General features: G+C 33.9%; 2 protein-coding genes across 2 annotated transcripts; both read left to right on the forward strand.

Annotated features, from left to right (window-relative positions):
* The first annotated feature begins 2,821 nt into the window (after positions 1 to 2,821).
* On the forward strand, positions 2,822 to 9,174 carry LOC108205374 (sodium/proton antiporter 2). Its single transcript, XM_017375316.2, has 10 exons — positions 2,822 to 3,224; positions 4,078 to 4,251; positions 4,360 to 4,488; positions 4,712 to 4,888; positions 6,283 to 6,389; positions 6,752 to 6,872; positions 7,389 to 7,450; positions 7,552 to 7,854; positions 8,284 to 8,578; positions 8,645 to 9,174. Exons 1-10 carry the CDS (start codon positions 2,970 to 2,972, stop codon positions 8,759 to 8,761), a joined length of 1,740 nt encoding a protein of 579 aa, XP_017230805.1. The 5' UTR covers positions 2,822 to 2,969; the 3' UTR covers positions 8,762 to 9,174.
* Positions 9,175 to 9,769: 595 nt separating this feature from the next.
* On the forward strand, positions 9,770 to 13,230 carry LOC108207518 (protein TIC 21, chloroplastic). Its single transcript, XM_017377960.2, has 4 exons — positions 9,770 to 10,261; positions 10,709 to 10,966; positions 11,952 to 12,155; positions 12,839 to 13,230. Exons 1-4 carry the CDS (start codon positions 10,001 to 10,003, stop codon positions 12,950 to 12,952), a joined length of 837 nt encoding a protein of 278 aa, XP_017233449.1. The 5' UTR covers positions 9,770 to 10,000; the 3' UTR covers positions 12,953 to 13,230.
* Positions 13,231 to 13,731: the final 501 nt, after the last annotated feature.

Here is a 13,731-nt window from a genome sequence, read left to right on the forward strand (position 1 = left end):
TTTCCACCTTTCTACATTTTCTTCTCAAAACCATCAATCAATACCTGAAACGAACCTTCGAAGTTAAGACAATCATACGAGGATAAAGAAATTTCGAAACATGATCGGTAATTTTTTCGGCGACAACAAACGTTAAGTCGGTTTTCGCTATAGCGAATCCGCACCATATCACGCGTCGGGTCCCATGTCATGTCGGGTCAACACGGGTACGATAGCCGAAAGTTACAGGTCGGAGTAACACAAGTGACAACAAGCTATGCAAAATGAAATTGATACCCTTTATAAAAATAATACTTGGACCTTAGTTCCGCCACCATTACATGGCAGTGTAGTTGGTAATTGGTGGCTCTATAAAATCAAAAGACATGCAGACGGGTTTATTGAAAGTTATAAGGCCCGATTAATCGTAAAAGGCTTCACTCAAGAATATGAGTCTGACTATATCGAAACATTTAGCCCCGTTGTTAAATCAATAACTATCGTACAATGATATCTACTGTTGTTTCTAGTGGCTGGGATATCTTCCAATTAGACATCTCTTCGGACATGGTCTATACGGCTTAACACATATCTTAAAAAGCTTGGTTTCACCAAATTTATTTATATATCGCTCCAAAAGTTTGGTGTGTTTCTTATTAGTCCATGAAGGAATTAAAGACCTGTAAAAGAAAATATAAAAACAAATATGGGGTGGAGATTGTGATTGAACATGCTTTCTTCATCTCAATTCCATATTATAGTGGATCACACAACTCCCACTTTTATCTCAATTCCATAAATAAATCACTTCAATTTCTTGATTTTCAAAAATAACTTATCAGAGTAACTTCAATGCGTGAGAACCGTTCATTCCCTCACTCCAAAAAAAACATATTTCACTATTATTGACCTAATAGTTGTCCATCCACTCAATTGGATTCTTAAACATTTTATATTCAATAAAGTGATTCGTTATCAATATTCATATCCGATTCATTATTCTTGATCAATCCTGTTCAACATGTAGTAAAAAAAATACACGTTTCTCTAATATACATTAAGTAAATTTCAATTTTCATGCTCTCCATTTTGAGCGATAAAAATAATTATTCATTCACGTGCTCTATATTCTGAGCACTGTTCAAATAAAAACTCGATATTTTTTCATTGACAAATTCAAAATTATCTTGTTAATATGATTTCGGACACTTGTCCCAATTTTCTTATCTTTTCTTCTCTCTATTTTAAGAGTCACAAAAATTTTCTCAAACAACAGCGTTTATTTTAAAAATAAATTTTCAATTGTACATAAACAATTTATTTCTTATTTTCTTGCTCCACTCAATATAATTTGAACCTTCTCAATTTTCAAAAAATATTGGACATCAAACTAGATCCCAATTACACAACTAAATGGTCTCTCGTTAATAAACCATATTTTTTATATTATCTATTCTGATTTTTACTAGAAATTTCTCTAATACTTTTTATGCAAAATATTATGCCACATTTATGTTCATGCTATCTTTTCTGAGTGTTTGAAAATTTATCAAAAATACCATCGTCCATTTTGACAATTACTTTCAAATTATTCCATCACAATTCATTTCCCTTTTTTCTTTTTTTTTATATAAAAAAAGAGATAAAATCTCAACCACAACATTTCAAATCGATAATAATTCTAACATAATTTCCATGCCAAAATTTCTTAGCAATACTTTTTGACAAATAAAGGAACAAGCCATGAAGCCATATAAAAAACCACTCCAAGTCAGATAATTAAAAAATATATAGAAAAAAAGAAACTTGAGCCAAGAAAATTAACACGATGAGTATATAGATCCCATTAACCACACAGTGATGACAAAACATCAACAAGCATACAAGGTTTAAACCTAACAATCGACCTCTCATGCTTGGACAAAAACATACAAAAACAAAAGAAACAGGTTTCTTTACAGTGTTTTGTAAGCAAAATCGTATATAAATTGTGATTCAAAGAGATCAAAAGTAAGAACAAACCTTCCATCATCCATATTAGCTTCAATCGACTTAGACATTAGGACTCTTTGCAACTTTCTTCCGCAGTTCCAATATTGGTTTTGAGTTAGATATCATAGATATGAAATCTTTTAAAGCTTAAAAAATTAGAGAATCCCATGATTGACGCGCAACATCAAAATAATCTACAGCTTTCCTTAGAAACACGTATATGACTCGTATCTATATAATTTTCATCAGGATTGTGCACTTCGTAATTGACTAGCGTGCCCCTGGAGTTATTAATAGAATACTAGTATGATTAACTGTTGATATTCAGTTTCTTGATAAGAGAGGTCTCCCTGGAACTCAACCCACTTTATAGAGGAAAGTTCAAATGAGACCATATAATTTGGAGACAAAAAATACTACATCATATCCTTTCATTCTATTCTAATCCAACGCCTCTAATTTATTGAACACTTTAAATTTAATAGTTTTTATTTTAATAGAGTATAACTTCTTTCCTTATCCAACAAAGATGTGCATGAGTTATGCAGCATTATGATCTTTTCAGTTTTTTTTAGGAAAGTAGTTAATTAATATATCCTGCCCTTAGATTTATCATAAATGTGCACGACAAAATAACACGTAGATATATCTCAAATACGAGGGACAAATTATTAATATTACATTAATAGAAATGCAGGACAAGAATATTTAACAAATTTCGTACCATCTAATTTATATAATATATTATTTTATTTACTATAATTTGGCATAGTTACAATATTTTCAGAAACCAATTAATATAAATGCTCAAAATTATTTATATATATATATGTTTTTAAATTATTATTTTATATATTTTAGCTTGACCTTCTCCAAATTTAGGAAAGGAAAAAAAACGAAAAATATCTCTTCACCGGCGGAGCTGCCATTGTTAAACAATTCGGCGCCTTCCTAATCATAATCTTGAAAGATCTCAGTTAGTTTCTTCATCCTTGCAAATGATGATCACAACTACTAGTACTACTTTTACACCAATTCGAAACCGCCACTTGGCCCCAGCAGCAGCACACCCACTAATCAAGAAGCTTTCATTTCATTCCCCAACTCGAGAAAGACTTGATTTTCAGCAGCCCAGATTAGCATTTTTTCAAAGAAATGGACTTGTGGGCAGGCCAGATGATAAAGGCCCATTTTCTTTTGTATCTTCTGCTGCTAAGAAAGAGTCTGAACCCAGTTCCACCAATCAGTTTCAGGTTCTAATCATCTCTAAAAGGACTTGTTTGATAATGATTTTCATCTGTTGAATCCAAAGTTGTTATATGTTTATGATTGCATACAAAATGGTCACTAGTAGCTTGTATCACATGGTTTGCAAATTCGTATTCGTGTCGAATTTGGTAGGACTTGTGTACCTTTTTTTTAGCAGAAACATTATTGAGATTAATAGAAATGAAAGAGGTTGTTGGGATGAAGTGAGAATTAGGGCAGCTATGTTCGAGTTTAAGGATTGATGATTGTGATTGGTAAGCTTACTGATATACGTTTTGAGGACAACTTTGTGATATCGAATTCCCTGGACTTCGGTGAAGGTGTGGAGGCAAGTGTGTTTATTAAGATTTATGTAACTGATTGTAACCAAGAAAAGGAAAATGTACAACACTGTTCAAGTGTTCGTGTAGTTGAGCTGCTGACAGTATACCTTTACTGCTAGTTGATCAACGACTCTTCCCTTGAACCTGAGAAAATTACAAAGTATATGAAGATACAAGTATTTTATACTATGCTTTCTACTCCTAGGAAGTAGGGGTAATGTCTAATATATCTTTTTCTCTCCAGACCCTGCTCTATGAGTTTGATATTCTGAATTGTAGTTATAGCTTGTCGCTTGTAGTAAAGTTCTATATGAAGATACTTTCTTGGATAGTCATCCAAGTGCTTCTGAAATTAATTGCTTGAATTTCTTCGTCACCTGTAACTTTGAAATGATGTAGTAATAGTGAATTAATAAGCAGGCAATGTCATAGAAAGAAATGGCATGTGCACTTATATGTGTGATTGTGAAAGTTTGACCAAATTCATATTGAACTGACCTTTAGCATGAAACAGGATCCGCCATCATCTCAAAACTGTGATCCTCTCTGTTCTGTAGATGAAACAAGCTCACAAGAATTCGAAGCTACATACCAACCAAAAACTGATTTCCTGAAAGCTCTTGCAATTTTTGCAGCAACAGGAACTGGAGCATTAGCAATCAACCATTCTTGGGTGGCGGAAAACCAGGTATTCATCTAGGCACCTGCACTGTTTTATGTGAAACTCTCTTCTGTGGCTTACATAGTGATTACTCTACCAAGAACTTTAAGCATTCTGATAGCGACTATTATTCAGGATCTCGCCATGGCATCACTATTTGGAATAGGGTATGCAGGCATTATATTTGAAGAATCTCTTGCTTTTAACAAAAGTGGAGTGGGATTACTGATGGCCGTTGGTTTATGGGTTATACGAAGCATTGGAGTAAGACTATAATTTCTTCTTATATGTTGTCAAAGTATGCTCATTAGTACTATATTTAAGCATGGTTGTAGCAATTGTCCGCGTTCTGTAGCCTTGGCTGCAATAGATTTGATCCGCTGGTTATTATCCTGCAGGCTATTTATGCATATGTAGATATTGTTTTTAATATTAATTTTCAGTCTGTAATTTTACATAACAACGGTACTCTGTCATTTTAATGCAGGCACCTTCGACTGATATAGCTGTTACAGAATTGAGCCATGCATCTGGAGAAGTCAGTGAAATAGTATTCTTCTTGCTTGGTGCAATGACCATTGTGGAAATAGTTGATGCTCATCAAGGATTCAAGCTGGTCACTGATAATATTACTACTCGTAAACCACGAACTCTCCTGTGGGTGGTAAGTGTTTATATTTGATTCGTTGGGTTTGCAACTGTTACACTGTTCTCATCTCACTAGTTGATATTGACAAAATATGTTAGTGCTATAAAAATTGGCAATTGATCCGATTAATCGGTAGGACGGATTCCACTTTGATTAAGCGGAAATCGGGTCATATAATGGTCTTTTTAAAAAAAAAATTGGGTCAAACATTGGTTGAGACAGGGGTTAATTATCTAGTTGGTCACTGAAGTGGGCGTAATGTATCAAGTTGGTCACTGAACTGAAAATGGTATCAGGTTGGTCACTGAAGTCACCATAAATATCAAACAAGTACTTCAAAATATGAGTTCAAGTAGTAAAAATATTATTTAAAAAGTTTTACACATTATTTTTGAATGTCACCATAATCAAGTAAAAGGATATGACTTCTAGTTTTATAATAATACTAGCCTTTAACCCGTGCCAAGCACGGGCGACTATATAATTCATAATTTATTATTTATAAGTTAAAATTTAAAATTATCATAGTATTTTAGTTAGTATAATTGGAACATCTATTTATAAGTGTTTTTAGTATTAAGATATGTTATTAATAGTAGTTTCATTTTTTTTAACTAATTATAATTAAGATGATAATGATAAAGTTTTTGTCTTGTTATACATGATGAGTGTTTTTAGTATTTGAAATTATTTAATATAAGAAGAGTAATAGACCTACATATGTTGTAGACTTTTAGTTGTATAAAAAAAGTACTAAACCAAAAAGAACATGACCAAACCAAAAATTTGTACGACTACAAATTATACCCATGTTGGTTTATTATAGTATAGTATAGATATTTAGATTTTATCAAGTTTATTTATTATTTATTTTTAATTAAAACAAAAAAATAAATATATAATTAAAAATAAATAATAAATAAACTTGATAAAATCTAAATATATTATCATAAATACTAAAAGTCATAACTTTTTAGTTGGTTGTGGTGACATTTAAAAAAAATGTGTAAAACTCTATAAATAATATTTTTACTACTTGAACTCATATTTCGAGGTACTTGTTTAATATTTATGGTGACTTTAGTGACCATCTTGATACATCTTGATATCGTTTTCAGTTCAGTGACTAACTTGATACATTGGGTCCACTTCAGTGACCAACTAGATAATAAACCCGTTGAGACAGGGATTAATTGGTTGAAGTGGTTGGAAATCTATATATGTCGGTCAAAATTAATATATTTGAAAAAACGAAAATTAAAAACTTACTAATTCCAGTTCCTACCTCTTAGAACATTGCATATGATACATCTTTTGTTCTATTTCAAAATTGTTTATGCCCGTGACATTGCCATCTATTTTTTTTTACTTCGTTTTTTTATTATATTTGTTGTAAAACTTAATTGCAGGTTGGTTTCGTGACCTTTTTCCTAAGTTCGGTCCTTGACAATCTCACCTCCACAATTGTCATGGTGTCATTATTGAGGAAACTGGTTCCTGCATCAGATTTCAGAAAGTATGTTTCAAGTTTTAAAATCAATCATATTATCAATGTTATATGCATTTTATATGACGAAAGTCCATCATTCTGTGTGAAATCACATGCCTATGTACTGAGCATGTTTAATTAACTCACCTTATCAATAGAAGCCACTGGATGTTACTGGAATAAAATCAAGAGATGCTAGGTCATCCTTGATAAGTTGTTGTCTTAGATTCGTAAGCCACTTCAAAAGAATGCTAGCTTGTTCTTTATTAATTGCATCTCAGCTTTCAGGCTGCTGATCTAATAGGCACTGTAATTTTCACGAAATTATTTCCTTCTCAAATGTTGTTTTTACTGAATCTTTCTTATTGCCTTAAGAATTTGATCCCCAGGTTACTAGGTGCCGTTGTGGTGATAGCAGCAAATTCTGGTGGAGCATGGACTCCCATTGGTGATGTTACAACTACTATGCTTTGGATACACGGTCAAATATCCACGCTGCCGACTATGAAAGTAATTTCATCGTATTTCTTAACTATGCGACAGAGGTTCTTTTTTCCAGTACAAATTTATGATGCAGAAGTCATAATTGTGTAGGGGATGGTAGAAAGTCCAATAAATAACTCCACATGACTTCATGTAGTAAAGCGTTTCTTTTCCCGGATTTCCTTACTCAGTTAAGTTTGACATTGTATCTGGACATTTTGACGAACAACGTTAAGTTAATGACTTGTATTTAGTGCTGAAGGTCAAATATGTAAGTTAATGTGCATGAAACCGAATTTATGAATATCCTTAGACATCTAATAAACTTATATTTGTAGTTTACCAAACCAACCAGATCATATTATCATTCTGAAATATGACTAAGAATCCTCGCTTAGAACAAATGTAAAGTATGGTCTTCCCATATGGAGGTTCCAGTTCTTAAATGCATCTTTAGGTCTTGGAAACATTGATATTTCTCATCTTATGAGATTCATGGTGTTTTTAGGAAAATATTGTGACTGTATATTTGTTTTCTTACAGGACTTGTTTATTCCTTCAGTGGTTTCCCTGGCTGTGCCCCTAACTCTATTGTCCTTCACTAGGTACTGTTCTTGTAATTACAACTATGGGCGGGTCTGTGTTAATGTTTTATATTAATTGATGAATTATTAAGAAAATGCAAGTATCTTTACTGGCCTTTCAGTGACGTCAATGGGAATGGGAAGGATTCTTCAAATGTTTTAGCTTCTGAACAGATGGCTCCTCGTGGACAACTTGTTTTCTCTGTTGGGCTTGGGGCTCTGGTATTTGTTCCGGTGTTCAAAGCTTTAACTGGTCTACCACCATACATGGGCATGCTGCTTGGACTAGGAGTTCTTTGGATCCTTACTGATGCTATTCATTATGGTGACTCTGAAAGACAACGCTTGAAAGTGCCACAGGCTTTGTCACGAATTGACACCCAAGGAATTCTCTTTTTCCTGGGAATACTTCTATCGGTCAGCAGGTATGGCTATATCTCTACAGGGTTGTAGGTCTTGCAAAATAAAACTTTCAGAAGTATCTATACTTCACATTACTTGGCAGTGTAGATATCATTCCCTAGTGTCACCCATGACCAATTACTAGTTTTAAGTTCAAGACATGAATATTATATAGTTTATGGGCTGAACACATTTTACAAGAAGCTTATTCTATTTATGCAAGTAATTCTTGATGCTTGGACTTTCTGAATCATGTTTTTGACATTGCAGATTAATGATTTAATATATTCTCATTGGATTCAATACAAATGATTGGTTAAAGGTTTCTACTGATACATAATGTGTCAGTGTTATGAGTTATTAACAAAATGTTGTGTGGTCCCGCTGTTTTGCTTAAGATATAAATTCCTTCAAAATACTGAACACTTAACATCTGAATTTTGGTTTTGTAGCCTAGAGGCAGCTGGAATTCTTCGCGAATTGGCAAATTACCTTGATGCCCATATTCCTAATCCTGAGCTAATTGCAAGTGCAATTGGAGTTGTGTCAGCAATTATAGACAATGTTCCTCTGGTTGCAGCAACCATGGGAATGTATGACCTAACATCGTACACCCAAGATTCTGAGTTCTGGCAGTTGGTTGCATTTTGTGCCGGTACAGGTGGTTCCATGCTAGTTATTGGTTCAGCTGCAGGAGTTGCATTCATGGGACTGGAAAAAATTGATTTCTTTTGGTACTTGCGGAAGGTAGTCCCAGTTGCTTCAGTTTAAGTTTTTTATCAAATCAGAATTTTGATCTGATCCCTATTACAGGTGAGTGGTTTTGCTTTTGCTGGCTATGCTGCTGGAATTGCTTCATATATAGCGGTTCATAATCTTCAAGTCTCCCTCCCCACAGTAGCTCAAATCCCTTTCCTTCCGGGATCATAGTCAGAATACTGCTCAGATGTTAAGCATCATGGCTGTGAATTGAGGAATAATGTTCATACGACTGATTGCTTCTACGTAGAAGGTAGTAATCAAGTTGGTAGGAATCAGGAGATTGTACGGAGCACTGTATACCTTCAACCATATACTGAAAGTCTCGACAAGATATAAAAAGTTGCCTTCTGGAAAATGGGACTATATTTAGATCGTAAGTAGTTCTCAGGCAGTTTTCAGCAATGCTGGCATTGTAGTTAATTACGAGCAATGCTCAATAATATGTTTTTGTAGCAAATGATCAAGATCTTCCACAACCCTTCAGGGGCTTGTAATGAGTCGACATGACTAAATGTAAGTAATACTGTGAAACTACTTTTTTGGCCTTTGTTCCATAGAGGAAACCTTTGTTTACAGGAAAACATTTTTCTTAAATGGTAGAGAATTGTGAGAGCAAACACATTGGCATTGTGATGAAACATTACAACCTGGGTTCTAACGTTTTGTCAATAACAACAGCAACCAAAATGCCGATAACTAACGAGCAATCAATTTTTTTGATATGGAATTTTGATATCACCATTAGTGCACAAGCACATAATGAACACAAAACTGAGAGTATCTAAGTTCAATGCATAGTAATTCTTACAAAGGTTTCATCACGGGTCTCAGTTTTTGTAGTAATGTCTCATCACGGAGTTGTATATTTCGGTTGAGACTACTTGCCTTGACAGGTAAAAATGCCAGGAAGGTGGTTACCAATTCTTTCATGGACCGTCATATCACATTCTTTTTTTCCCTAGAATCGAACTATCATAACTTTTTTAATTGAAATCGAGCCTGGGACTGCGTTACCGGACTTGGTTTCACACGTTTTATGTGAAAACAGTGTTGTAAAAAGCGAGAATTAAACTTAATCGGTGAAGACATGGAACAAGAATTAATTAATGATTAATAGAATTAATCGGAGATTAATTAGATCATTAATTAAATAACCGGGTATTTAATTAGTTCCACGAGCGACAGATTAGATATTAATCGGCGATGAAGATGCGAAAAGATAACAGTGTCTTTTTGAAGCACCGATTATGCAAAGAAAAATTGTGAAATAGTAGTCGGCTAAAACACAAACAAAATTCCAAGCTTGTCGATATTTGTGTTTCCTTTAGTACACTAACCTACTCAGAAATCTTGTTCGTGTTCTTCGCCTCTAGATATTTGAACCAACATAGTCAATCTTTAATAGCTATGCAATCTATTCTCTTGCCGCCGACTCGTTCCGGCGGCCTCCTTTCCCTTTCTCCGGCCAAAATCTCGGCGACTCATCTTTCTTTATCATCTTCTCCTAGACAATATGTTTCCTTTAATTCACCCCTACCCTTTTCTTCTCCACTCAAAAAGATTCAATCTTTAACTCCTATTATTCACACTACCAAGATTCTTGCTTCTGCCCCCATTTCAACCAATTACACTCCTAGTGATGACACTGAAAAGTTAAAACTTGCCCAGGTAAAATCTCCCTATTTTTATGCTCTCTCTCTCTCTCTCTCTCTCTCTCTCTCCCTCCCTCCCTCCCTCCCTCCCTCCCTCCCTCCCCCTCTCCCTCTCTTTCTCGTGTTTTGCATTGTAAAGATCACATTGTTATTTCTGATTAGGGGTTTGGTGTTGCTCAATCAAAATTTGTTATTTCTGTGATGTTTATATGCTATTTAGGTACTTAGGTTTCTATCCCACATATGTAATTGAATTTGAAAGCATCCCGAGTTGGGTTTTCGCAGGTTTAAATGAAGTGGTTTATATAGTGTATCAGCAATGTCGTACTCCATTTTGTAATAAATTCGGAATTTAGTAGTCATTGTAACACATTTTGTTGTTATAATCCCGTGTTGTGCTCAGATTATTTTTTTAAAAGTTTTTGGATGAGTTCAAGATGTTAGCATGATGATAATGATGCAGGTTGCGAAAAGGTTAGAGAATACATCAAGGTATCTAAAGAGATTGGGCAGTTTTGGATTTTGGGGGCAGTTGGTGTGTACGATTGTAGCGGCTGTGATCCTTTCATTTTCCATAGTTGTTACCGGAAAGGTTACTTCACCTGCTACATTTTATGCCACTGCTGGTGGTATTGCTGCTGGATTCATATCAGTATTCTGGTCCTTCGGATATATACGTCTTGCTGATAAGCTCAAGAGAACTGCCAATAACCCTGTAAAGGTGATTTATCTTTTACAGACAAAATAGAAGATTGCTAGAGTTTTACTTTTATCTCGCCAATCTCATGTATATAAGTTTTCTGCTTATTTTAGCTGGTTTTTGAACTGATAAGTGCCAATATTACGCACTTGCCAATAGCAAATTGACGTGTAGGCTAATGATTTAAAAATTAAATAAACATAAACATTGATTTTTGTTTTTCCACTAGTACTATTATTAATATTAGTATAATGTTGAGAAGAGGGTACAATCAGTAATTTTTAATTTGCTAAGTATCTTTAAGTTGACCATACAAAGTTTAGAATGTCTAAAGCGTTTATTAATATTCGTTATATTGCTCAGAAGAGGAGACATTCAGTAATTATTAATTTGCTGAAGTTGACCATATAAAAAGTTTAAAATGTCTAAAGTGTTTAAACAATGTCAAATGTCATGCTACATATGGAACCCTAGTTCCCTTTGCCGTTTCCTTCCAGAGTTGATAAGTTATTACGGGTACTATAGGCCCTTTAACTGTTCATTTTGGAAGATAGAACCTAAGTTAGCAAGCTTGCTAGTATAGGATACCGTGCTATAAGTCTATTTATAGAACCTTATTTGCATCATATACCAGATTCATGTTGTCCTTCAACAATTTATGATGCATTATACTATAATAGTTACATACTGACCAACGAACAATCAAGTTATACTGAGGTTTATGGTTTCAATATAAAGGTGAGATATATTAAATTGTAAGAATTTTAATTTATTTTATATTGTTGGGTATATATTTATCTCTTTTTGGTAGTAATGTACCTAGTTGACACAGGTCATAAGGATGCGATTTGTTTTCTGTAGGCAGATTTTGTACATTTTTTGTGGTTGTGGCTGTATCTAGGGGAATATTTGATCCTTAAATTCAGATAGAATGGTCAGTTTATTTTACCACTAGATGGAAAAAACAGAAGTTCCATTCTGCTAAGCTAAGTATTAATGCTTTCAGGCTCCTCCTCGTGCCGATGTGGTTAATAGCTTGAAAAATGGAATTGTGCTGAACCTTCTTGGTATGGGGGCGGCTGTTCTTGGTATGCAAGCGACAGTAGGATTTTTGGTCGCCAAGGCCCTGACTACCTCAAGCAATCCATTTTATCAGGGTGTCTCCCCAGGAAGCAGTCCTGTTCTGGCATTGGATGTTTTCTTGGTTCAGGTATGCATCTATATATTCTTGACTCTTTCTTTTGAACGTCAATGCTATATGACTGTTTTAATTATCTATTTAATGAAACAAAGCCTCTCTCCTTCAACAAGCACATTTAAAAGGTTTTGCACCAACTCATTATCATTTTCTAGGCAGAACTAGTAATCCAGGTTTTTTTGTTGGTTCACAAATTGGAGTTACAGCGAAAATTCAAGGAAAAATGAAAATTCAGTACAGTAGATAGGATAATGAATATTGAAAATTTCAATATTGTTGAATGTGGCATGTCATAAGCTCCATGATTTGCTTTTAGGTGGATGTGTCTTGTACAAGATGATAAAGTGGTTCTTTGGCTCCATAAAACAATGCATTTGTCATCCCAATTAAGGTCTTCCACCTTCGTGGACATAGTTGTTATCGACATTACCATCACCATCACCATCACCAAGACTCTTCCCGAGCAAGCATTTTTCACAATTATCAGTTACATTTATAGCAATCGGGTCATGAACAATGTGTGCATTTATCTTTTTATTAGCACTTATATTCTTGTTTGGTAAATCAAGTTTTTTCATAGAGTCGAATCATATGTTTAACTATACTGCAAGGACCTTAATTAATCTAGAGCAAACCTTTTTGCACATTTTCTCGTTGGACATTGTTTGACTTTGTTATTTCTTGACTTTTGACAGGCATCAGCGAATACCATCCTTTCTCATTTTTTGGGTCTTGTTTGCTCCTTGGAGTTGTTGCGTTCGGTTACAGTATCACCTAATGAAACCATTCCAGCTCCCAAGATGGCATGAGACTGTCAATGATCCATTGTGCTTTAAGGTCAGAACGATGTTTCCCCGGCTATGAAGTTTTAAATATGTGGTCCTTTAATTGTAATAATAACTTTATTATGTATCATGATCAAGTTCTTGCAACTAATAGTTCTGTGTAACTTGATAAATATTATTAGGCCCCTTTTATGGATAAATGAATACCCATAGTCAAGCAGTTTTCTTTAATTTGCACTGCTGCAAAACGCAGGTTATGTAATATTCATTATCTTATCTACTGTACTGCATTTTCATTTTTCCTTGAATTTTCGCTAATTACATGCCACATTCAACAAAAGTTTAGCTTCATGATAGAACTCATGAAATTGTGAAGTTTTAGACATTGCAAGACGAATATACATGCCTTTAAAGTTTTTGTAAGATTTAGACTACATCCTTGGCTTATTTCTATATCATTATTCGAATTAAAAAACTTGTTAACCCTATTAAATTTAAATTATAGATTATTGATCATATATTTACAGGGAATGATCAGATCAAAATCAATATTAGCCTCAAAATTATGAAGTAGAAACCAATAATCTCTCAAGTTATAATTAGTTGTCAACGATATTTATATTTCGTCATTCTGTTTTAAGTTTTTTGTTAAAGAAAAGAAGAGAAATTTTTTTTTTTGTAAAAAGCTTCTTTGAAGTGCTAATCCCATTTTCAGAAAAAATTATTGGGAAAATTGAAAAATTGAAGATTGCAGAAAAAAAAGAGAAAATTTTGAGAAGAAATTTAAAAGTGAGAGTTCATCC

Source organism: Daucus carota, chromosome 1 (genome assembly GCF_001625215.2).
Source record: "Daucus carota subsp. sativus chromosome 1, DH1 v3.0, whole genome shotgun sequence".
Lineage (NCBI taxonomy): Eukaryota > Viridiplantae > Streptophyta > Magnoliopsida > Apiales > Apiaceae > Daucus > Daucus carota.